Here is a 26415-nt window from a genome sequence, read left to right as displayed (position 1 = left end):
AATCTTTTCTTACTGCAGGAATGGAGGAAGGAAGACAATTCAGCTGCAAGAAGGACTGTGGTTCTAGAGAGATGGCAGTGACTGCGCATGCCACGGCACACAGCACGATAGCCCGGGGTGCATGGCCAGGCCCCTCTGCCCCCATCACTGGATTCCCAGAGGGACGTCAGGGCTGCTCATGCTTTTTTAGATAAAACATAGCAAAGCTTTGTTCCAGTGTGTTCAGAGCTGCTTTTCTGAACAACACAAAGTTCAGATTTGAGATTTGACTCACTGTGATGTCTGTGCCTTGTTCAGTCACTCAGGTAGCTCATAAAAACTTGCACCAGGTGTTTTCTTCCAGGGGAGTGGTGATTCCAACACTGTAATAGTTTCTCGAGAACATTCTAGCTGTCTTGATGTGCATCTTACCTTACTTAAACACAGTGATGCTCAAAGGCAGAACAAGAGTTGTAAGATGGAAACTGGTTGAGAAGCTTTGTGCTTCCCTCCCGATCTTCGTGCTCTGTGCTCAGCTGGGCACCTGTGAGGCTTGTGTCCTGTTGGACTGCTGGGGGCCTTGAAGAATGAATGTTTGCAATGGAATATTTGCCCTGATTTTGGTCTTTCCATGTTTATATTACAAATCATGACATTACAGAAGAACATCTCTAATGTCCACTCCGTGGAATTGGATGTGCAGCTTCTTTGTCATTATCCATTCTGGGTTTGGGTGAAGGAATAATGAGAGCTGGTTTTATCCAAGAAGGAATAAAACAACAAAAACGACAGACTTGTTGAATTGGTGAGATTAAGGCAGCCTGGTGTAATTTGTGACAGGAAGGATCCCTGTGGGAGCGTTGGCGTCAACGCAGGGTAGGGCATTTATTGGTAGGAACTGTCAGCCCTTTGCTCAGTGAGGATGGTGAGCAGCATCTAATCCTAACTAAAGATCTGCTTAATGTGCTGCACAAATGAAAGGAGGGAAAGAGATGTGATGTCCTGATGTGGACAAGGATGAAGTGGTTTTTTCTCAGAAATACTCAGGTGTTTTGTAGTTTATGTGCTACAGCTGGGAGGCAGTGGGGCCTGTGGGCCAGTGCTGCTGACTGAGGTGTCGGCTAAGCACTGGAGATGGAGGAGGAATTCCTTGCAATGGCTACATTTTCATCCTGTGTGAAAGCTTAATAGGTTATTAAAACAATGTTACATGGTACAGCTCCATAAATGTTTTTGTATTGGAAGATTTTAGATATTGCAGTATTAAAAAAAAGAACAACACCATAATGATAATAAAAATCCTCATCAAATGTGTTTGAAGATGTAAATAAGGGTCCAGAGGTGAGCTCTGGTTATATTTTAGGTGCTGGTGTTGCTCCAGTGTCCAGCATCTTGTACCAACCCTCCACCGTCATCTTACTTGTGCTGATAAAGCTGTTGGTAGGCTTAAATTAAATTTTTTTAATTAAAAGAAAGATAAGTCTTGCCAGTGGTTCCTTTAAACCTGGATCAGTTGTTGGATCTGGTTCCCGTGTAGTCTCCATTGCAGCCATGCTAAAGGGGCAATTAAAGGGTGGGATCAGGCTGTGTAATATGGCACTTTTATCAAAAAGTGCACTGGATAGTGCTTGGGGTCACCTGCAGGCTCAAGAAAACTGTAGGAATTAATTATTCTGGAAAGCCAGCTAGACTAGAGGGTGGACTGTGGATGTAAAGGACAGTCCTTGGACTGCTGGTGCGATCATCAGTCCATATACCTGGCAAAAGCCAAAAATTCTGCACTGGCAAAAATCCTACCCAAAGTATTAAAATCAGAGTAAATGGAGTAGTGGAGGACTGGTGAGAAACAAAGGTACTTCCCAAATGTCAGGAAGGAAAGGAGCTATTTGTAAGCTGTGAAGTGGGGAAGGAAGCAACTCCGTGTTCAGCCACAGGGAGGACGTGCTGTGTTGGTTACTGAAGGTTCGACAATGGAAGTGCAAGGACCTGCAAGAGAATGGCCCTGCTAAAACCAGAAGAGATGTCATCTTCAACAGAAGTGCACGGTCAGCACAAGAGTTCTTGTAGGAAGTAACGTTAACTTGTCCCTCCTGGCAGTGTCTCATGTGTGGAAAATGGCATAGCACAGACAAATGTGTATTAGGGGTGTATGGCATGGGCTGGTACAACCCTGTTAAACTGATCTCTGTGCTGCAGAATCTGTTTGTCTAGGCAGGACACTTATCCCTGCAAAGTGCTGAACCAGGGAATGAAGGCTGTGGTAGCTTCTTCCAAGGGCATAGTCTAAAAAACTACTCTAAAGCCATATGCTTCAAATTCTGAATAACAGAATTTAAAGATACAGAGCTAAATGAAAATGTTCAAATATATTTCATCACAGAATAATTAATTTGGTGGGTTACTTTGAGAATAGTCAGTAAATAGATTTTTTAAATTCAGTAAGTCCCATTTACATGAACTTTTGTAAAGCATTTGATATGGTGTTGGATACCACTAAATAAACTTTGGCGGTTACAAATACAGGAAATTTAGGGTGGAAGTTGTTTTAAAGAAGGAAGGCAGCATGGAAGAGTTAGCAGGAGGTTTTCAGCTGATGGGATATTACTAATTTTCCGCATTTCTGGGATGCATTTTCAGCACTTACCTATACTGAGGTATCACGTGTGTGCTATGGCATCCTCTGCTGGAAATTGTGGAGAGATGCTGTATTCCCTGGCTCCCCCATTCCCACCCTACTGTATGAGGAGAGGTCTTGGAGATGCAGGAGTGTGATCCACTCATGGCCCAGAGCCTGGGTTGGGCGTTTTGCGTAGGAGTGCACAGACACAGACACGTTTAGGAGCTGTCACAGGGATGTGGGACACAGCTGTGAGAGGGAGCTTTGGGTGCAAATTGTTGAGGGCCTGTGGGAGTAGGAGAGTCCAAGTGAGTCCTGTAGTTCAGTCATGTGCATTGTAGCATCTTGTGATGCAGGACTGAAGCTCTCCAGAAAAGCTTGCTGGGGTAGTCCATTTACATCTGCGTGTGCCACCAGTCTGTAACCTTTAGCTGGAAGATGCACAATGCTGTGAGTGGGGAAATCCTTCTAGGACAGGATTTGGCAATCTACTGTCCATGTCACTGTTTATGAAAATGCAGTGGAAGGCTGTTGATGTGAAGTTCAAAATCTTTTGTTCAGGGGTTGGTCACACAGGTGTCATAGGAGGCTCAGAATGGGCAGATGGTGAGTTCTTTCTGCCAAAGAGACTGGAGTAGAGAAGCTTTTTGGATGTCCCGTTCCCAGGTGCAGCATGTGGCACTGCTCTTGAGCTCTTTTTGCTTACGAGGAAATAGATGGAGAGGCCCAAACCTTGTGGTATGTGTTTGTGCTGAACTGAACCATCCTGCCTTTCGTATTCTGACAGGGAACCAGCTGAGCAATTTGGTGGTTTTCCTTATGGGGGTGGGAGATGGGAGAAATGAGCATGTCGTGTAGGGTAATGATGCAGTGGTGAGAATGAATTGCGCACACAAGAAACCTGCTGTTGACAGCTTCGACCAGCTCAACACATTTCTCAGGTAAAGGCAGTGCTGGTGCTGCAGTGATGATGGACATGGCTGTTTGCTGTCCAGAGCCAGCCAAGGACTTGTGGGGGTTGTCACTGAATCATTTTGCTCTTCAGAGCTGTATTTGCAATCCTGGCTTAAAGCAGTGTGTTCCTGATGGTTGCAGGTGAAATACAGCTGGAGGGTGATTTGGTGAGGAGGGCAGAGCTTACCTGCTGAGTGTGGCTGCCAGGATCATCAGGACTGTCCAGCCGGGGTCGCCCCATGAGCTGTGCACACGGGAGGGGTTTCTCTCTACTGTGGGCTCACTGCCCCAGCCCTGGGTTCTTCCTTACAACACAGGGTGTTGTTATGAGGCCATCTGCTTTGGGCACCAGGATATGGTGGTCCTTGTCCCCAGCCTGACTCAGAGTAGGTGGAATTGTGTGGCTGTTGGATGTTTCTGGTGGGTGCTATTTCCTTTTGGCTGTGTTTGAGTGCTTTGTGGGTGCGAGGGACAATGGAAGAGGAGTCTTGATTGTTCGTATCTGCCCATTTGCAGGGTTCTTGTGTCTCTGGTTGGTTTATATCTGCCAATTTTGGGGGGTTAATGCTCCAGCAGTGCTGCTGGGGGATGCATGGTGTTCATCCTGAACAGTGGGAATCACCAGGTTGTTTCTGTTCTCTGCTGCTTGGCTGTGTCACTGCTGAGACTTACCTTGGCTCCTGCTCACTAGCTCCTGCCTTTGCTAGACCATGAGGGAAAAGGCAGGTTTTTTGATTTTGGGTTCAAAAGGTGAAATAATTGAGGTCCATAGGTGAACTCAGAGCCTGAACAGTTCCCTGTGTGGTTTGCACCTGGTTGGAAGGGTGAGAGAGTGAATTAAAACTGAGTTCTGCTTAGTTGTGAGCAAGTGAGTAATTGCTGCTTGGGAAGGATATGTATTAATGTTTTATTTCCTACTTTAAGGCTTCATGTCTAGGAAACGCGGGTTGGTGCTCAGGTTAGAGGGAAGCATGGTTGGGAAGAGCAGCTCATAACTCTGAATAGCAGCTGGGCAGATGCCTCATCCTTTGGGGAAGAATCACTTGATACATGAGCAGTAAAAACCAACAGTTAAAGGTCAGGATTGACATTTTGTTGGCATTAGGAGGAGAATTGTGAGGAAGTTAGCCTGGCTTGAGCTGTGACACCACCAGCAGGTGTCTGCCCGGCTGTAAGTTCAAAGAGCATGTGTTTTGTCTGTCTCTAGTGATTGCAGTTGTAAATAAGTAACTGCTTGGGGTAGAGAAAGCAAGACAGAAATGGAGTGAGATGTCTAGAGACAACACAGTGTTCTGAAGTTGGGGTCATGATGCTGCTCTTCTCACTGTTTTAGCACCAGAATCTGGTTTAAAATCCTGCTTTGCAGGTGGGTGAAGACTCCAGGAATATTGAAAGGGAAAGAAGGAGGAGAATGGCCAAATACCCATTTTTTTGTGTTTGAAGGAAGGACAGTGAGTAGAAGATCTCTGAGGGGAAATGGCCAGGTAAGTGGAGCAGCAAGTTTTGGGTTGGGTGTAATGTTTCAGCTTTATTGTTCTTTCCTGTCTGTGTTGAGCTGTGGTTGCCTAAGTCCATGGCTCAGAGCGAAAACTAAAATCTGGCCTTTTAGCATTTGAAGGGTCAGTCTTCTAAAAATAGGTCTCTTGCTCAGACATGTAATTTAGGGTGGGATTCATCCTACTGACTAAAACTATTAAAGTCTTAGCACCCAGTCCAAACCCATCGGTAAGAGCCTTCTGAAGACATCTGCTCCTAAAGCCTGAGGTGTACTACTCAGGAAGGTGCCTCACTCTCACTGTTGGCTACAGGGCACCTCATATGTGTAGTTTAAATGAGACACAAAGCTTCTAGAAAACAAAGGTAAGTGTTCATTGCACACCTGGGTGCCAGGACCTCTGCACCTGCAGAAGTCTGGCTACTCCTGACATGGATTTTGGAGCATCTTACACAAGGATGCTATGGTTTCCCCCCCACACTGAATCCTGGCAAGTTTGCATCTGGAGAATGCTGAACATGGTGATGTGGGACATGCAGCAGAATTACCCAGGCTGGTGGAGGCCCAAGGTAACAAGTCCATGGGGCACCTCTGCACTGCACCCTGTGCTGTGCATGGCTGGGCACTGATGGGATCTGTGGGGTGCTGGGTGGGGTCTAAACACTGGCCCTGAGGGCCCAGTAAAGGTGCAGATGCAACTTTTAGGGAGCCTGTAAGATACTGAGAGAGGGATTTGAGACAAGAGGCCGGAGTGCCAGGACAAAGGAGAATGGCTTCCCACTGCCACAGGGCAGGGTTAGATGGGATATTGGGAAGAAATTCTCGGTTGTGAGGTGGGGAGACCCTGGCACAGGTTGCCCAGAGAAGCTGTGGCTGCCCCTGGATCTCTGGAAAGCGTTCCAGGCCAGGTTGGAGGGGTCTTGGAGCACCCTGGGATAGTGAAGTCCTTGCCTGTGGCAGGAGGTGGGATGAGATTCTCTCCATGTGAACACTGAATGACAGTTTATGAGCTAGATCTGAACTGTTAAATGTTGAACAGTTTGCAAATGGTCCCATGAACACAGGCATTGACATGCCTCGCTGTGCTCTCCTAGCACCACGTTCGGAGCGGGACCTGCCTTGACCCTGGGCTGAGGTGTGTGTAACCCCTGGGTGATGGACTGAGCTGCACCTGCCTGCAGGAAGGACTGAAATAATTAATTCAGATTTTCTGGAAAATTTTATTATCACATCAGACAAGATTAGGAATTCCTCAAGGAAACAAATGCATACAGTGAATTGGAGAGGGAGAGGCAGAAAACACATCCCCAGGGAGGCATTCACTCCTTAGAAGAGCATTTAGTGGAGGATACATGCTGTTGTCAAAAAAACACCCCTATTTGAGCCATATCTGTTCAGAGCTGCTTTGGATGTCTGGTTTTACAGAGAAACCTGAGGGTTTAATAGATTTGAATAATTATTTACCTTCAAAGCATTTAATGGAAGGGAATTTTCAAAATTATTCTAGAAAACTTGCAGAGTAATTTTGAAGTGGGTAGTATTTTAAATTAAAAGAGAGCTTTGGGCTGGTTTTCACATCTGTTTGGATTGTATTTTGTCACATGCTACAGCATTGAGGTTTTTTGTTACTTTTTTCAGTTTTAGTAAAATACAAACTGAACCACATTGTGATCCAAAGGAAGGATGGCAGCAGTGCTCTGCTGACAGTGCCCTTCCAACTCCATTTACACATCCTAAAAAGGTGTGAAAATAATACAAAAACCAAAGTCCCTGATCAAAACTCATCTTATAAATGAGTGTGAGTTGATCTTAAAAATGAAAACTCATTTTATAAATTCAGATATGTAAAAATAACTTGTGCTCTGAAAAATAACTGATGCTCAGACAAGAACCAATCTGTGGGATTGAGACAACTTATCCATGGGCTTGTAGGAACAAGTCAATGTCTTTTGAGTAAAGTATACATTTGAGTCATTCCGTTCTGTGAAAATTCATTTAAGCTTGGTGTTTGTGGTCAGTCACATCCTCAAACTCCCAAATACCACTGCGGAAATGTCATTCTCCAGTCAAGGTTCACGTGGCCAACAGGTGGGTTTTCTGCCCATGTCTGGGAGGTGCCCCAAAGCCAAGGGCTGTTTCAACTTTATCTTTTGCTTAATAGCCACAGACCCTGTAAATACCTTCCATATGGATTTTAGTTCACCAAAGTAGCTTTCCTTGAATTTCTTTTTCAGTAAAATAACACTTGTAAAACAGCCAAATTCCTTCACCCAATTGCTCTCCAACTTTATTACAATATCATACACAGCAACCATAACCCAGGGGTCATCTATATTACCATAGCTGAGATTTTTGTTTGTAAGGAAAACAAGGATTCCCAAGGAAGAAATACAGGTTTGAGCTTGTATGCTTTCTGTACACCAGATTTCTGTGCTGTAGGGTGTGTACCTTGCACTGCCTGTACGTCTCCAGTTGCATGGAAATAACACTGAGTTAGATTTTCAGTGTTAGAAAAGAGAGAGAGGCACGTATTTTTCTTACAGGTGCCTGGGACAACAGTTTAAAATACTTTGAAGATGCAGTGTGTTAGTCTGTAGAATTTAATTACGGAACTACAGAATATCCTGAGCTTGAAGGGACCCCCAGGGATCATCAGTCCAACCCCTGTCCCTGCACAGACATCCCAACAATCCCACCCTGTGCATCCCTGAGAGCGTTGTCCAAACGCTCCTGGAGCTCTGGCAGCCTTGGGGCTGGGACCATTCTCTGGGGAGCCTGGGCAGTGCCCCAGCATCCTTGTTTTAACTTCTTTGGGGATGAATAGACAGATTTCAGTTTGCCAAGCAAGACACCTCAGTTTTCCTGATGTAGGACACATGGTCCTTCACCTCCCTCCCATCCTGGTGTCCTGAATACAGTTGGTACAGAATAAAACTCCTCCGGGTGATGCCCAGTGACTTTGTCCAGACTCTGCTGCTTTCTCTTCTAGAAATTTCGTGTTCCTCACCCTCGATGAGTTTGTGTTGCTTTCTATAGCCCTGCTGACATTCTGGGGTTCCATGGGTGCCACTGGCTCTCAGGGCTAGCACTGAGGGGAGGCTGCTGTTCCCCCTGGGCAGCAGATGAACATTGGTATCAGTGTTTCCCCAGCAGCAGGTTATTGAAAACACAGGTGGGGTTGGGATGATGCCATTCCAAGGACATAGTCTGGGACGGTAGGCCCCTCATCAGCTGGACCATCCTGTAAATCTGCTTAATTTACTTTTCCATGATTTCTGCCCTGTTAAAGATGTTCAGGCGCCTCTCCTGTGCCTGTGTGCAGTGCTGAAGATGGATTGTCCTTGCTGCCTTTGGGTTTTCCCCATCAATAACAAAGCCTTCCCTCTAGACCAGACCACAAAGGGATTTTTAGAAGCACTTGAATTATTTTTTTCCCTTTGTTTTATCCTGTTAGAGAAGCACAGTGATGACAGCCCAATTTTTTAGGCTGCTGGACTCAAAGGTCTCTCTTGCTGTATTTGTCACAAGGACAAGGCTGTGTGGACTCTGGCATGACACTTAACCTTACTAGCACCAAAATACTTCCTGCCTATTTCCAAAACCAAAATGTCTCTCTTAATCTGAATTAACATCTCTGAATCTTACCAGACAGTAAGAAATGTTACCAACACTTTCAAGGTCAGGTTGAACAGGGCTTGGAGCAGCCTGGTCTAGTAGATGTCCCTGCCCATGGTAGATGAGCTTGAAGTTCCTTTCCAATCCAACCATTCTGGGATTGATAAAGCACAGGACTTGCAGCTCGTGGGGCAAGTTGTACAGGGTGGGATTGGCTTTACCAGCTCTAGATTATTACTGATGTAGAATACTCAGTTTTTTCAGTCTTTTTTTTTTGTTTGTTTTTTGTTGTTGTTGTAGTGAGTTCAAGGATGTGCAGTTTGTTTTAGAATGACTTGCAGTTTCTAGGGCAAGGGATAAGGTGGTCTGGTCTGCAGCAGCCAGAGCCCAGTGGTGGGAGTGGCTGCCTCGAGGTTCATCCTGCAGCCCCAGCATTCCAACATTCACTCGAGGACCTTTACTATGGACGTTCCATCCTGCCTTTCATTGCAGGGTTAATTGTGTGCAGTAATATCCAGAGCTCATCAATGAGAGGGGAATGGATGTGAAAGTGGGGCTCATCTCTGCTGCCTGTGCTGGTGTCTGCTGGTTGGCCTGGACTAACCCAGGCATCCAGTGAGGGATGTGGGCACTCTTATGCACCAGTGACTAACCAGAAAGGTCTCATAAATCTTCCCCATTTTAATTACTGCGCTGGAGCAGGTGCATTGGAGCTGTCCAGTGGGATGTGGATAACTTGCAGACAGACAGGATTCTTGGATCCTTGTCCAGAGCTGGGGCTGCCTGGAGCCTCCCCAGTGTTCACCAGCATCTCCCAGGGGGTTTGGGGTGGCTGAGCTTGCTCCTGGTGTAGAGGAACAACCACAAAACCCTTCAGAGCCAGCGATGCTGAACCAGCGTGTGATGTATCAAGGTGATTATAAATGGTACGGGAAGGAGGGAGGGATGTCTGGGGAAGCTGCAGAGATTGATTTGAAATGTCTTTATTTTGGGTTTGCAAATTATGTGACTGCTCCTTGAAGAACAGTTGGACTGTAAGGTTTAAGAAGGTATTAACTAACCTCACCAAGGGAAAGGGGCGAAAAAGGCCAAAGTTAGCAGCAGTGTCTGAAGCTTACATTGCCCAGGATTCTAATTATGTGAAGGCTTTTGTAAGTTAATAAAAGACAATTTTTGTGCAAAAGCTGATATATGACATTTAATAGTTTCTGCTTTTCATTTGGCAAAACTGGAATGAATATTTCTTCTAAATTAGAAATTTTTTTACAACCTCTGACTTCAGCTTGAAGGAATTCTGCACAGAAAATGTTTTCTTTATGTGCAGTTAGAGAACAATTCAGTGATGTGAGTGGGGGTCTGACCTGTATTACGAGTCCCAATTCTGTGGCAGGAAAGATCAAGAAGAAGAAAAGGGATGAGGTGACATTTTGAGAGACAAATTAGTTCAGTGACATGAATTGTTGGTATAAAAGGCTTTTGTGTAGAAGGCTGCCCTGGGAAGCCTGGATTTTAAGGCTGTAATTGGAATTTGAGCTTGGGGACAGATACTTAGCTGGGAAAATCAACACAGTTGCAATCGGGCCTAGTTAATTAGTTCTCTGTAATAAAACAGCTGTAGAAACAGGTGTACAGCTGGTCTTCCTTCCTTCCAGCCAGTGGATGCCACTGTCCCTGAGAGAGTGCAACAGCTCAGCTGTCCTGTCTGTCACCTGACAGCTGGGAAATCCAGTTATGTCCAACTTGGATTTTGAGCTCTAGACAAAAATTCACTTAATCTTAGTTTTTAGATGAAAACCCAGTAGTAAAATAAAAAGCAATGATAATCTCTATAATGAGGAAAACAAAAGCTTCTGGAGCACAGCCTGGCCTTCAGGGAAGAGCTGCTGGCCAGAGGGCTCAGTGTTATGTCCCACCCCTACTGCATTCTCACCAAATCCAGTCTGCTACCACCTGCTCACCTCCCTAGCTTTCAAAAATATGTGAGTGTAGAAAAATGGGAGTTATCAATCCTTCAAACCCAGCCATTTAAGACAGGGCAGTGAGCTCCCAGCTGTGTCCTCAGGTGCAGGGAGGAGCTGGCTCCCTGCCCCAGCAGCAGAGCCATGCTCTTTGGGTGTCTGCTGGGAGTCCCATGGTTTTCAAAGCATAAGAGAGGATTTTCCCATTCTTTGAGCCAAGTAAGGCCTTTGTCTTGCAGAGCATCCATATGCGACACTCACGATGTCAGTGTTTAGCACCAAGACACCATTCCTGGGAGCAGGAATGCCGTTATCTACACCTGGCAGATGTTATAGTGAACTCCTGTCTGATCCAACAGGGTTTCTTCAATCATTTCAATCCCATTGTCTTTGGGATGCAGGTGTGATGTCTCTGCAGAAGGAAACTTGTCTGTGTTGCTCACTGGGTCTTGCTGCAAAAAGAAAAGAGCACAGTTTTAATTTCTGGAGTGAACAGGTGCCTTGTGCCTGTCCTGCCATGTCCCAGGACCTCCTGCCCTCCCACCATGCCATACATACTGGGGAGGGCTTGGGGGCAAAGTCCTTCTCACACACGTGCGCTATGATGCCAGCAGCCAGGGCGTCACCAAGGACGTTGGTCATCGTTCGTAGTCGGTCCCTGCGGAGAGACAGCACCAGGCTGCAGGGGGTGGCCACAGCCAGCGTGCCCGGGGTATTGATGGCTTTGGAACAAGTCAGCCCCCATCCTGAATGTCCCTCCCACTGGTGTTACCAAGTGCTGTGTTGTTTTTGCAGATGCAGAGAGAAAACAGTCCCTTATGTGAGCCCCATGCTGGGGCAGCACCTGTCTCACCCTGCCTGTGTGAGCAGTGCAAGGACCTGCCAGTGCCACCTGCCAAACTGGGACAAGCACTGTTGTGCTAAGTGCAGGGAGAGCTGCCTCAGAAAGTCATAAAACTCCTTGAGATGCCTCTCAAGGAGAAATCCTGTGGATCCAGCCACTGCTCCTCTCTTGTCTACGCAGGCACCTCTCACATTAGTAGAAGGTGCCAGCAGTGCTGGGTACCCTGTGATGGTGAAAGGTTGAACGGGTGGTGTGTTAACCTTCCTTTGTGGGGGAAAGAGAAAAGGGGAGGAAAAGAGAAAATCAGCCATGATTCTTGGCACTGTTCCCTCTTCTCCCTGCGGGACCGGTCAGTACAAATCAGCCCACCCGCATGTCGATTCTGTAACTCAGCATCTGCTCCCTGTGGTTTCTCACCTAATGACTTACTTTGTATTTATCTTGGTACTTTCAAATGGCACATTTCACAAGCTGTGTGTCTATTTATCTATGGCAAGTGTAATCCAGCATCAGTTTCTGTCTCGAGAGCAATCTGGTTTCATCCGTCAAGATGAACATCACCATGAAGGGACACTGGGCAGCGCCCACGGCAGTGCCCTGGAGAGCACTTACAGAGCCCAGTCGACAGCGATGATGAGGGTGATGTCCTCGGTGGGCAGCCCCACGGAGGTGAGCACAATGACCATGGTGACGAGCCCGGACTGCGGGATCCCGGCGGCCCCGATGCTGGCTGCCGAGGCCGTGATGCTGCAAAGAGGAGGTGGCTGTGCAATTCAAACCAGCGTGTTTGCATGGCAAAGTCATTTATTGCTCTGTGGAAGAACTGGATTGGATTGACTTCCTCCACCTTCCTGCTCCCAGGTGCTATCACAAATTCCCCTGCACACAGCAGGCCCTGGCAGCAGGTGCCCTGGTTCTGTGCTCCCCTCTGCCTTCAGGATAGGGACTTCCTCCTTAAAATTGCTAAATACTTGCAAATGTACTTAATTATTATTTAGTTGCATGTCTTATTTCCCTGATTATAAAATGAGAATATCCCCTTCCAGATGGGGAGTAAATGACACCTGCACAAATCCTTCTGTGCTCCGCCCTGCAGTGCTGACCTGCTCCAGCCACGTCTGTGCAGCTGGGCTTTTCTTTACAAGCAAAGTCCTTGATTTGCAGCAGATTCTGGGGTGCAGAGCCAGCCCAGCTTTCCCTGGCACACAGCATAGGGACTGGGAGATGCTGCACCCTCCCCTGCTCCTCAGCTTCCCCCAGCAAAGATCACTCTGTGCATTAACAAGATCTCTGCAAACAGGAAAAATGCAAAAGGTTGTCCTAATGTCTATAAATAGGAATAGAGAGAAATAATCTGGGTGCTGCAGAGAAACTTTTACCTTATAGTTATAATTTGTCCCAAATCCAGTTCATACTCATTGACCTGGGCAATGAAGATGGCAGCGACCGCCTCATAGAGCGCAGTGCCGTCCATGTTGATGGTGGCCCCGACAGGGAGCACAAACCGCGCCACACGTCTGTCGATGCCGTTGTTCTCCAGGAGACACTTGAGGGTGATGGGCAGGGTGGCTGAGCTGCAGGACAAGAAACGAGCAGTAATTGCTGTTTGTGTTGAGCTTTAAAAGTTGGGGTCATTGTGATGGGACAGAAATAAAAGCCCCCCTGATGGTGGATGATGCAATGTTGCACAAATTGCTGTAGCAATGAAAGTCTCCAGCTCTCACCACCTGGGGAATAGACATCATTGGCCAAGTGAGCTGCAGGCTGAGAGACAAAATGTCAGAATGTCATTTCAGTGGCTGAAGGCACCACTTCAACATCCTGTGTGCCATGGCTGCAGCTATGTTGAACATCCCTGGTGCTCATATTAACCCTGCAGCACCTCCTGGAGCATGAGACAGTGTGTGCCAGCACTGGCTGTGTTGGGATCCAGCGAGACCCCCATTGTCCTCACTTGTCTCCTCCATGAGGGATGCCTGCCTCAGTTTATGCACCCCTGACCTCTCTCTTGTTTCTGTCTAGCATGAAGATGACAACTGTCCCACAGGAACTGGGACGAGGAATGGATGGAGAAGAACAGGTTGAAGAAAGGAAACCACAGAAAAAAAGTCGATGGGATTGCAGCAGACTCTGGAAGGCGGGAACTGCATTTGGGAAAGGCTCTGGATGCAGAGCAGTGGCCCCAGCTCTGGGTACAGACCCTGAGGCTGGGAGAAGGAGCAGGATGCTCCCCCTCTCCCTCCCTTAGCTGGCTGCAGAGCAGAGGGAGGAGAAGCCTGATGGAGACAGAGCTGGAGATCCAGGTTCGGGAGGAGACCAGGTCATTAAGAGCTGTAGAAGCAACGGTTGCAGCGGTGGGCACTGGGGAAGGGAGGCACAGTCCACATGGTTTTATTTGGATTACATGGAGAAGCAACAGAGAGGCCAGAAAAACCCTTTGCCTGATCAAATGTGCTCCAGGAAAATGTTTGAATTTGTGTCTTCTGGAAAGGATGGTAGTTTATAGTGTGAAGTTCTTTCATTGTTACAAGGAATGTATTTCAATAAAAATAGAATAGATAAATATAATCTAAAATTAGTAAAATCTTTTCAAAGTAGGCAAGATTTTTCTGTGGATGAATTTGGGCTACACTGTAGCTAATTTTAGATTGTCAGTAAAGTGTTCAGAAGAGCTTTTGATGTTTCCAATTAAACTCCAGGATCATAACCCCGTGCAGTTTATAAAGCACCCACAACAGTCCTAGTTTGAATTTATGGAAAGAAAAGTGCAGCAATCAAATCAAAGTGTGCACACAGATGCAAAAACATTGCTGGTTTGCTCTGGGAAAGCCCTGGGCGAGGGTGGGTGGAAGAGCACCACGAGCTGGACAGGTCTGCTGACCAGGGCAGGGCCAAGCGTCCACTTCATCCTAAAACCAGGAGCATTCTTATTTCAAATAGTGCTGGGGCATAGTTTTCCTTTGCCTTACACCTGTCCTTCTGGCTGGACACAGCCATGTCTCCCTGGCTAAACAGATCCCTGCTCTGTGGTATCCACAGCTTCCAGCCACATTTTCCTACCTGGAGGATGTAGCTAAGGCGATCAGCAAGGCTTGCAGTATCCCCTGAATGAAAGCAAAGGGGTTTTTCTTGGTGATGAGCACGAAAAGCAGAGGTAAGAGGATGATCCCATGGAAGGCAAGCCCTGACACTACTGTAATAACATACAGTCCCAGCTTCTGTCCTATAACCGATGGATCTTCCATCTCCAAGATCTTTCCAGCTATGAGAAATACAATGCCAAAGGGGAAGTACCTGCAAAGAATAAGCATAAAAAATTACGAGGATGCAGCAGTCACTGTAGCATATCCAGATAGACATGGCAGTGTTTGCTACTGTGCAGTACAGTTATAGGAAAACAAATTCAGTGCTCACAACAGACATTTGCAGATGTGTGACTGGCATTGCCATTAGATAGCAGGAAAGAAAATCAATCAGTCAGTGAATCAATCAAAACCAGATTTACCAAACGGCCATCGAGACAATTTTCATAACTGCTTCGTTCAGACACTGGCACACGTTAACCAGCGGGGCTCCTCGCTCACCCATTTTTCCCAGGAGAAGTCCTGCAAGCAAGCACAGCAGGTTATGTTACTTGGGAGCAGCACCTGACAGGCCAAGTGTCTTGAGGGCCTGGTGGCCACAGAATGGGGGTCACTGGGCAAAAACTGATTTAGTACTGGTTGCCATATGCTCTTATGAGTCACAGCCATTCTCTGTTCCAAGCAAACACAAGCATCTGGCCTTTTCTCACAAAGCCCCACCAGACCCAAATCTAGGATTTCGACTCTTCCTTGCACAGAAAACAAACTTCACTGCTGCTTAATGCTGGAAGAGTTATTTCCTGGGGTGGATAAACTGGATTAGCTGGATATCTAGATTGCTCTTAGGTAATACAAGAATAATGAACTCTGGAAATGAAAATGGGATTTTTTTAAGGATAAGGTGTGGTAGGTCTCTCTGTAGCTGAGGATATGATGCTGTGCTGCATCCCTGCCCTGCTGTGGAGTGAAAGGGGCCCTGGCTGCCCCAGTGACTGAGCAGTGCTCAGGCCCCTGGCCCATGTGCGGTTCCCTCATGGCCTGGGCTGTTTGGTGTTGGTGGCTCACAGGCTGTGCCATACTGGTGACAACATGTGGCTGTACACTGATATGTCAGGAAGGATCTGAGCCAGTTGCTTAGATACAGGCATTAAGCCTAAGTCTGTTTTTTTCCTTTGATGTTGTTGCATTAACCTAATCCAGCCTAATTTTCTGTTGAAGGAATACTAGAGCAGAAACACAGGTTATAGTGTGAATGGTTAGAAGGGTTATGGTCCTGTCCTGTCTGCCAGTGCTAAACCCCATTGATTTCACTGGCTGGGAGGCTTTCCAGGAACGCATCATTCAAAGGGAAAAGGAACCTTTGAGCATTTGCCTGTCTTGTTTCCAGCTTGAGGCAAGTCCTTCTTCCTGTGTTGGCTAAAATTAATTTTGAAACACTGTGCAGGTGTCTGTTTTATCTTGGAAAAGAAGCATCAGACAGCATCTTGTGATATTTATCTCTCTTCAGTCTTCAGGACTGAGGACTCCAAGAGGCCCTTGGTTGGTGGTTGGATCTCTTGCCTTGCTCAAAAGAGAAATGAGGTGGGGTCACATTTGCTAGAACTTTCAGAAATAAGACAAGGCTTGCCATGTTTAAATCTCAGCTCTGTGGATATTTGTCCAGTATTTGGGGGCCACAACAGTTGCTTTGGAAGAAAGTAATTTCTCTTCCGGTCCTACAGAGCTGATTTGGGAGACATGGCCCAAGTAAACAGACAGATTTCTTCAAGTATCTTGAAAGCTCTGCACTCTCATGGGTTTCAGAAGTAACAGGGAGGCCTTCAGTGACAGTGAAGATCAGTCAGAGCTGGGGTAGCTGTGTGGGGCCACCCCTCATGGCAAAGTCACTCTGGGTACCTAGTGGGTGCTGCATGGATGCCTTGATCTCAGCCCCACAACCCATCTTGTTTTGGTGTTGAACACAAATGCACTTTGCTGAGAGCTCAGCCAGCTCCCACTGCCCCCCGCCCAACTCTGCGGCACAGAGTACGTGATCCCTATTTCCCACGGCATGGGGCTGTGGTGCCCTGCCTGTCCCTCTCCTGTTTTCTGCCAGGCAAACCCAATTCAGCCTCTCCTCATAAGGAAAGCATCCTGTGGGTGTATGACTGCCCTTTATCAAGCTGCCCGTGCCTGGTGCAGGTGATGCTCTGCCAGTCTGTGGCTTTGTGGGGCTCTAATCCTGGGCAAAACATGGGAAGTGCAGATGGTGGCTGGGGCTGGCTCAGGTGATCTCCCACTGCTTCCTAACTCAGGCTGATCCACTCCCACGCTGGAGGGGTTGTGAAGTGTCATCTTAGAAGAGAAAAGCAGCTTCTCCGTGAAGGTTTGGCAGGGCTAGAAGGGGGCAGGAGCTCAGCACCTTTCCTGCGTGTCCAAGATGTGCAGAGGGTCTTGGTTGCTGGGACAGGAGAGTGTGAGAGACACCATCTGGCTGTAGAGATCTGTCAGTGGGTCTGGCTCTGCCCAGTCTTGTTGTGGCCAATTCCTCTGAGGTCTCACATTTAGAACTGCCTGCGCTCTGTGGCTCTTACTGCAGTCCAGCGCACTCTGCTGCTGCGCTGCCTCCACACCTCAAATCCTCTAATTGGCTTTTTGGTTCCTTATACACAAAGTTCAAGCTCCTTGCCCTCACCTCTTAATCTGCACATAATCCTGCCACCATGCTCATCTCACAGCCTCCTGCTCTTTTTCCTTCCTGATCCCTCCCTCCTCCCTTTCTCCCTCAGCCTTGCACACATGTCCACTTGTGCTTTGAGCCAGCTTCAAGTCCCTTCTTTCAATGACTTTCTCCCCTTTAAACCTCCTCTCTTGCATGTGTTTCTCCACAACTTCTCTCCTTCTTTCTTCCTGCCAAGCAGGCAAATTGCTGCCAAGCACCTTTTCCACACAGGACTGCAAGCTGTTCAATGCAGGATGCTGCCCTACTTCCTTCGGAAAGTCCTGTTGGGAATCCTCATATATTTGTAACAGCAGCAAGTCTGACTCCACTGTCACATCCTGCCTGCTCAGGGGCTGAACTCAGCATGAAGAGTTTGGGTCATTGTGATAAGCTGTGTCCCAGGCAGCCTGCAAAATTACACCTCACTTCAGACTTCACTAAACAGACTCCCCAGCTTAAGTAATGGTTTGAAAACCCTCAGTGTGAGCTGTGAAGGAAATACAGGGTAAAAACAGCCTTCCCTGTGCCTACAGCTTTAGGGAGCTCCAGCATGGGTGGTGCTGACCGTGCCCTTGGTACGAGCCCCATGCTGGGCCCAGTTCCCAGGGACTGGAGCAATTAAAGCTAAAAGAACCCCGTCCTGCATCTTTCACTCTGTAAAGCGTGATGACCACAGCTGGGCTGCCCCTGGCCTGTGGAGGAGCAGGTACCTATGGTTGCTGAGAAGATGACAATCCCCAGGACATTCATCTCATTGCTGGTCCCAGCCAGAGTCCTGTAGGTCATCTCGGGTGATGGTGTCAGCTCAAGGAACACAGGCCGATGGATTTCAGGATTTTTGTCATCGGGTGCAAAGTAAATAAAATTGACAGGTTTTCCTGGGATCTTTGGAAAACCCGGAGACTTCACCACTGGGACAAGAACAGTTCGATACTGGAACAGAAGCAAAGGAGAGAGGTTAGTGTGCTGCTGGCATGAGTTCCGTCCTGCCCTCAACACAGAGGCCAAGAGCCCTTGGCTGGGTGCTCCTGGAGGTTAAAGGTTTGGTTTCCAGGCAGTAAAATTCTGGTGGAAACTAGGAGTGAGGGTCAGGCAAGGGGAACTGTGGCTTTTGGCTTCAGGCTGTCCTCAGCTAAGGCTGCAGAGCACACTCATGATGTTGGTGACCCTGATCCTTGAGGGGTGCCAGCACAGTGCTGGGGTCCCTCTAGTCCCTCCATCCCTCCCAGGAGCTTTATCAATGCTTTCCCAACGCCATGAGTTTGCTTGTTTTCCCTGTCCCTCCACCCCACCTGGCCACTCCGTCTGTTCCCTTTGACCACTCTACCTTCCCTCAAGCATCCCTTCTTTGTGTCCCTTTCCCCGCCTCCTGCCTGCCCACCCTGCTGCCACCCCTCCCCAGGGGTTAAACAGCTGCTGCACAGGAGCGGAGCCTGAGGGAAGGGATGTGTACAGAAGGCTGCTTCTGTACAGGGGCTGTGCAGGCAGAGGGCAGGCACGGTGGTCCCTGTGAGCCTGTGCTCCCCCAGCAACCTCCTGCCTTTGAGTGCCCACCCTGGGTGAGTGTGAGGGGATGCAGAGAAAGGGGAAGTTCGGGGAAGGGGAAGGGGAAGGGGAAGGGGAAGGGGAAGGGGAAGGGCTCCTATCCAGGCTGTGGGTGGGCAAAGGGGCAGCCCCATGTGGAGCTGAGAACTGTCCTGGCTGCACGCAGAGGGGTCAGGTGAACTCACCTGCTGGAATGAAGCTTCAACCAGGTTAGAAGGAAACATGTTTCTGTAAGAGACCATTGATACAGGGTTAAAATATGTTGAGAGGACCTAGGGAGCATCCTGGGAAGCACTTCTCATGGGCACAGTGTCGGGAAGAGGACACAAAAGCCAACAACAGCTTATGACAGCTGTGCAAGCTGAGAGCAAAGAAAGGCTGGAAGGTGAACACAAAGCGCAACTGAGAATCATGTGTGGATGGGATTGGTGGAAAGCCTGAGCCTGGGATGGACATCTGCCATCTGCAGCCCCCTACCCAGAGCCTGGTACAGTCAATCCGGTACCCCCAGAAATGGAGATTCTCCCCCAGCCCCTGGGTGTGTGCTGCAACCCCTCCCCAAGTAACCAAATCCACTGCCTAAACCCAGCCTTGGGCCAGCTCTGGGCTTGGCATGTCCCAGCTGGGGTTGCAGAGAAGAAGCCAAGCCTTGCAGGAAACACAACTCTCTCTGATCTCTGCTGCAGTGCATCTCTTTGCTGACAGCTTTGGGAGAGCTGTGGCAGCGACAGAGTGGCCAGAGGGGCAGGGATGGGGGCAAATGAACCCCACGTGCTGGGCTTGGAGGTCCCAGCACTTGGCCAGTGGTTCTGCTGTTTCCCTGAAGTTCTCAGGATCTTCTGGGAACTCAGAACCTTCTGGGAAGATCTTGTTTTCACAACCTTGGCTCCTGCTGAATTTCTGTGACACACCTGATTAAATCCAGTAACGCATCGGCAGAGCTGAGCACCACTTTCCCCACAGAGTAGTTGTCCTTCTGGGCAGCTGCACCAGGATGGATGCTGACAACAAGGATGATGCCCACAGTCACTGCCATGAAGGTTGTCCAAAGGTAGTAGGTGATGGTGATCACCCCCATCTTCCCACAGGCCTTGGAGTCCATGGTGGCCAGCCCAGACATGAGGCTGCAGCACAGAACAGAGTGGTCACTGTCTGCTCCCCAAACTGCACAAGATGCACCTGATGGGCAGGAAAGGTGCATCCAAGGTGGAAATGGTTTCTGTAGGTGTTGGGGGTTAGATTTGCCTCTTTTTCACTTACAGATTTTTTTCCCATAAGTTTCTAAGAAACCCTAATGAGAGTACTTAGTCAGAACAAAGAGAGTAGTTGAAGGACATAGCAGCACAAGGCTACACCTATTGTTTTTAAGTCTATGGGAGTGTCCCTCAGAGGGGAGAGATAACGAAAGCTTTGGGAAAGGTAAAAAGACAGAGCTGGGGGAGGGGAACTCTTGCTCTCAGCATCGAGGAAGACAGTCAAGCTGCCCCTCACTGCAGGAAGAGTTCACGGCCATCACTCTGCCTCTGCCTCGTCCTGGGAAATCTACCGTCATCTGCTCGTGTACCCGGGAATCCTGAGCTCGTTTTCTCCAGCCTCCCCCCATCGCCGCTGCTTCTTCGGAGCTTTGAGGCTCTCCTGCTACTCTGTAGCCCTGCACTGCCAAACCCTGCCGGGACACCCCTGCTGCTCCAGCTGCCAGCGCAGAGCTCCTCATCTCATCCACCAGCCCGGGACTTTCCTCCCTTCCAGCTCGGCCTCTCGGAGTCCTGCAGGGGCACCGAGATCAAACTGTCCCAGGCTTTTTGTGAAAGAAAGCCCTCAAAGTTCTTGGTTCTGTTTATTACTAATGCTGTAGTTGTTGTTTGTTTGTTTGTTGTTTTGTCATATATACTAGTAAAAAACTGTTATTCCTATCCCCATACCTCTGTCTAAAAGCCCCTTTAATTTTCTAAATTAGAATAATTTAGAAAGAAGGGATTCGAATTCTCCATCTCTAAAGAAGTCCTGCCCCCTTCCTAGCAGATACCTGTCTTTCAAACCAAGACAGTAGGTTTTTTGAACCAAAGCCTAAGGGCATCACTGAGCTCTTGCACATTCCTGTGCCATCGCCCACAGGATCTCACACCCAGGATGAGCTTGTGACAACCCAAGGTGAACTGTGAAGGGCAGGGGACACCTCCAAACCCCTTCTCAAGGTCTGTCTGTGTTTTCTCTTTTCTACTTCATAAGGAGTTTATATTCTTAGTGTATTTTTATGTTGAATAACTGATGCTGCTCCTTTTTTGTGAGATACTGTTCTCTTATAGCTCCATTGTTTCGTGCCACTGCTGTGTGTCACTGTGAGGAACAAAGGAAGGTACCAGCAAGGTTTATAAAAACCTGGTGGAGATGGACCACATGCCCCCAGCAGAGACCTGCAGATTCAGATTTCATGCAACACATAAGCTTCCCTAAGAAGTAACCCATAAGCTACTTCTCAGCAAAACTGGGCTAAAAATAGAGAGGGCATTACAGGCTGCCCCAGCAGGGAGAGCAGTGCTGGTGGTGGGGACAAGTTGAGTGCAGGACTGGGTTTGCTGAGGCCACTCACTTGGGACGAACTGCTGACATTCTCAAGGACAGAGAGACCCCACCGAGAGACTCTGACAAATGTGAGGATTGGGAAATCCCCAACCACATGACAAGTGACAAGGTCAGGTGTCAGATCCTGTCCTGGGATGGGGCAGCCCTGGATGCAGGGACAGGCTGGGAATGAGAGGCTGGAGAGCAGCGCCCTGGGAAGGGACCTGGGGGTCCTGGTCAGTGGCAAGTTGGATCTGAGTCACTGCTGAGTCCTGCCAGCCCAAAGGGCCACCGTGTCCTGGGGGCACCAGGCCCAGGGAGGGATTGTCCTGCTCTGCTCTGGGGCAGCCTCACCTCCAGTGCTGGGGGCACTCTGGGCACCACAAGATCAGAAGGATCCAAAGCTGTTGGAGAGTGCCCAAAGGAGGGACACGGAGCTGGGGAAGGGTCTGAGCAGAGGCTGAGGGCACTGGGCTCGTTCAGCTGGAGCAGAAGAGACTGAGGGGAGCTGCAGCTCCTCCTGAGGGGAGGCAGAGGAGCAGGAGCTGAGCTCTGCTCTGGGACAGGAGCCCAGGAAGGGCTGGAGCTGTGTCAGGGCTTGGGCTGGAGCTCAGGGAAAGGTTCTTCCCCCCGAGGGTGCTGGGACACTGCCCAGGCTCCCCAGGGAATGGTCCCAGCCCCAAGGCTGCCAGAGCTCCAGGAGCGTTTGGACAACGCTCTCAGGGATGCTCAGGGTGGGATTGTTGGGGTGTCTGTGCAGGGACAGAGGCTGGACTTGATCCTTGTGGGTCCCTTCCAACTCAGGATATTCCAGGGTTCTATGAAATGTGAGTGTTTGGGGGCTACAGTGGGCCCCACATGCATATAGACCCACACTAAGCCCCAGCAGAACCCAGCCAAGCCCTGACCCTGAGGCAGGACATACTAGAAGGGCTGCAAGGGTCAGTGCCAACCTTGGGGACACACAGGGTGGCTGAGGTGGTGGTCAGCCCACAGATCCCAATAAGCAGCCCCACATCCAGGAGAAGGGCCTTGGAAACTCAAGAGAGTCCACAACAGCAACACTGACATAGGTGGTGCTTTCCAACTTGGGGCTTGGGGATCTCCAGAGCTCCATCCCCAGAGCATTCCCAGTTCTCTCTAGGATGGTGCATAGAGGGAAGACACCACCATAATTCAGTAATTATAGAAAAATCCCTGGTTCAGTCCAACATGAAAGAAGACTCCCAGGAGGCCTCTGCAGACCCTGCATCCACAGACAGGAGAGTGATCAGAGGAGACCACTCAGCAACTGAGCTGCTGGAAGGGCTGAGAGCAAAGGGAAACCCTCAGGTACCTCAGGGAGAGATGTGAGGTACAGACCTCTCTACAAGGGCTGGTACTGAACAGGTCAAGCGTGGCCAGGGTAGAGACCACACTGCTCTCAAAAATGAACCAGAGGCAAATGGGACAACAAGCAAACTGACAAACAATAGAGAAATGATACATCCTCAAGGGAACAAGGACTTGATCATTTATGTGTCTCTAATGAGCACATGCCAACATATTGTTTGTAATACATTAATCCATATAAGGTTTTCAAGATCTTGCTTAGACCCCAGGAGGACTGCTGGCTCTGCTCCTTATTTCTAGGCCTGTATAGGCCAATAAAATGGGGATTTGCAAACACATACACAGCACTGGGGAATGCTTATTTTTTTTACCTGAACTTTCTCAAATCCCTCTAAGGAAATCTGCTTTGAGGTTAGATGTGAATCCATCACAACTGCCCACAGATGGTCCCAGCAACACCAGCTGCCCAAGAGAAGGGAAACACCACAGCCAGGGCAGGTGGCTGACTTGGGTGCAAGTGCCTACCAAATCCAGGTGAGGATTTGTCCCAGATTATTGCTGGGAAATCATGGGGTTTGATGGACACCAAGTCAGGGCATGCTGCTTGACTGCCGGGGTTATTCTCACCCCATGCAGTTTTGGGGTTGTCTCCTCAATGGGGGGTCACAGGGTGATCTTTTCAACACAATGGAAAGATGGTGCTTTAGAGCAGAAGGTGATGTCTTACCTGGAAGTGATCAAGGGCAGGATCAGCATCTTCAGCATCCTCATGAGGAGCTCTCCAGGAAAGGAAAAATACTGCTTCTCCTGCACATAGAGCAGAGCATGTGTCAGGTAAATGATTATGGCTTAAGGGCTGAAACTTGATCAATCTGCCTTTTTCCCAACCAGACCCAGCTCTGAGCTTGGTTCTGAGCTGGCAGCCGCTCCTTGAGACACTCCATAACACCATTTCTCTGCTGTCCCTTACTGGGAGTTGGCTCAGGGATGGGGAATACTGGCCATGTGGAAAACCTGGCTGTAAACAAGGAAGGGGCATGCGGGGTTGATCCCCTCCCAAAAGCCTCCTTGGCTCTGTAGCATTCTAGGGAATGGTCCACATGGCCCCATCACTGGCTCCTCCCAAAAGTCATTCCACTCATTATCAGGGAGCGGAGGCTTGGCTGCCTTGGCACTTTTGCCCCAAAGCTGTTGGCAGCAACAAAAGGTGGGAATACCTCATGGCTGCAGGTGGAAGAAAGGAGCTCAGGAAGGCCCATCCATGGGACAGTCTTGGTGCCATGGCATGTCTCCATCCCCTACAGCTCTCACATGGACATGGGGAAGCTGCAGAGACATCCCCCAAAGTCTGGATCCCACAGCCATAACCAAAGGGAGAGTGAGCCGTCTGTGGGACCAGAAGCCTGGCCAGCATCCCTCCTTCCATCCATCCCCATCTCTACCCACCATCCATCTCTCTGTGCATGCAAGCATGCATGCATGCATGCATCCATCATCCATCCATCCATCCATCCATCCATCCATCCATCCATCCATCCATCCATCCATCCATCCCTGATCCCCCTATTTCACTGTGCCACTGCAGAGGTGTCAGGGAGGGACCTGAGTTGACCCCAAGACAAGAAGGTACTTTTGGTTACTCCAAAGTAGCCACCCCATGCTGGGGCTTTGAGGGGTGCCAAGGCAGCTGTACCCCCTCTGCAGTCCCTCCATTGTCCCAGTGTGTGGCCTAGACATGGCTGATGTCCCCAGGGAGCTCAGGCAGAGCGGAGCTGCGATGGGCCCAGCTGGGTGCAAGGGGTAGTCCCAGATCTGAACAGCATTTCTTTGCCAGCGGGTCTCTCAGCTTTGTGACATTTTCCCATTGCAGGGAGGAAAGCAGCGATCGGCCACCTCTCCAGCTCTCCTCCAGATTTGGTGACAAAAGTCTCTAGTGGGGACAGTCTCTTGTGGCTGCCAGGCCCACAGCAGAGCTGTGGCAATAGGATAGGATGGGGCTGGAGCAGAGCGTGGATAAATTTGATGCATGGCAGAATACAGGGCTGGAGCCCCGAGACTCTGCCAGCCTCATGCCCAGCGTGGGTGGCTGCTGGGCTCTCACGGGTGTGTGCACTGGGATGCAGGGAGATTACACCCAGCTTCAATTAAGTAACGAGATCATCCCTGCTGCGCTGATGCTGAAGTGCCTAATTGAAATGACAAGACTTTGCTAAATCCTAGTGGGCAACACAGGGATGTTCCAGCATCAGCCGAGCTCTCCTGGAGCAGCATTCCCCCTCCTGGGCTCAGCAGCAGCCTGCCTGAGGATCAGGGCTGAGCTGTGGCACAGCTGCCCAAAGTCAGAGGATCTCAGCTCAGCGCTGTTTTGCTCCTGGAAAGTTTGGAGCATCGTTTGCATTTGATGCTCCTGGAAAGTGCTGAGCCAACATGCTTTTCTCATGCGTTTTCTCCAACGCATTTGTCTCCAAGGCTCCTCAAAGGAAGGTGATTCCTCAAAGTCCTCCAGGCTCCCCACCAGCCCTCTATTTATTTACTGGGTCCTTTCCAGAGCATAGAAATGTGCTTTGATCGCACACAGATGGGGAGAGTAATGGGAGGATCCCATCCCTCGTACCCTATCCCTCAAACCCTATCTCCTGGACCCCATCCCTCGAACCCTGTCTCCGGGACCCATCCCTCAGATCCCAACACTGCTGGGGGTGTTGGGGGAAGCCTGACTGAGCATCTAGCCCCTGAGTAAACATTCCCCCTTTCTCATCCTTATCCCACCTCAAGGCTCCTGTGGACCCATGGGTCCAACTCAAAGCTCCCCACTCCCATTGGAAGGAGGCAGAATTTGTCCTATAGCTTGGACATTTGTTGGCACCTTCCTGGTGAGAAGAGAAGAGAAGAGAAGAGAAGAGAAGAGAAGAGAAGAGAAGAGAAGAGAAGAGAAGAGAAGAGAAGAGAAGAGAAGAGAAGAGAAGAGAAGAGAAGAGAAGAGAAGAGAAGAGAAGAGAAGAGAAGAGAAGAGAAGAGAAGAGAAGAGAAGAGAAGAGAAGAGAAGAGAAGAGAAGAGAAGAGAAGAGAAGAGAAGAGAAGAGAAGAGAAGAAGAAAATAATACCTTGAAGTGTTTTTTTTGGGCAGGAGCCTTTGCTTTTGGGGCTGTGCCCATCTGAGACCTTTACTGGAACCAGGGCTTGCCCCCAGCCCCACTCCATCCCTCTCACTCCCATCACCTCCCCAGCCAGGCTTACCAGGTCTGTCAGCTCCAGTGCCCGCAGCAGGAACCCCAGGAGGCATCCGGTGACAACCGAGAGCATCGAGAGGGTCAAGAGGCCATTTTTGTACCAGAAAGCCCGTACCCACTTCCAGAGGCGCAGGAGGGCCCTGGAGAGTGAGTGCAGCACAGCTCTTCTGACCCACTCCCACATGGTCGTTCTCAGCCACCCAGATGATGCCCCTGGGAGCAGCTCCCAGCCCCACTCATGGCCACGGGCCCTGCAGCACCGATGGACCCCTGCTCTGTGCCAGGAGCTCAGTGTGCTGGTGGCTAATCCCCAGAACCAAAAGCTTCAGGGATATTTGGGAGCCTTTCCCATAATGGAAAGTGACGTCTTCAACTGGTTAATCTGGGCTTGGCATCCCACCAGTGAGGTGCTGAACCCTCCCAGTTTAACCCTCCAGCCCCTGGGATGGGGGCCAGTGTGCAGACTGAGAGCAAGAACTCAGCCCCAGAACTTCTCACTG

At 49.2% G+C, this 26415-nt stretch overlaps 1 protein-coding gene across 1 annotated transcript; it reads right to left on the bottom strand.

The window, feature by feature from the left end:
* Positions 1-23: 23 nt before the first annotated feature.
* Positions 24-26405, bottom strand: LOC134553422 (excitatory amino acid transporter 5-like). Its single transcript, XM_063403066.1, has 11 exons — positions 25923-26405; positions 23413-23492; positions 19703-19915; positions 18977-19019; positions 17957-18179; positions 14968-15067; positions 14523-14756; positions 12842-13036; positions 12075-12209; positions 11177-11276; positions 24-11070 (listed from the first exon to the last, which is right to left on the bottom strand). The coding sequence occupies exons 1-11, from the start codon at positions 26097-26099 to the stop codon at positions 10933-10935; spliced, it is 1638 nt and encodes a 545-aa protein (XP_063259136.1). The 5' UTR covers positions 26100-26405; the 3' UTR covers positions 24-10932.
* Between the last annotated feature and the right edge of the window lie 10 nt (positions 26406-26415).

Source organism: Prinia subflava, chromosome 8 (assembly GCF_021018805.1).
Source record: "Prinia subflava isolate CZ2003 ecotype Zambia chromosome 8, Cam_Psub_1.2, whole genome shotgun sequence".
In the NCBI taxonomy this organism is placed as follows: domain Eukaryota; kingdom Metazoa; phylum Chordata; class Aves; order Passeriformes; family Cisticolidae; genus Prinia; species Prinia subflava.
This window is presented reverse-complemented; position numbering and strand designations above follow the sequence as displayed.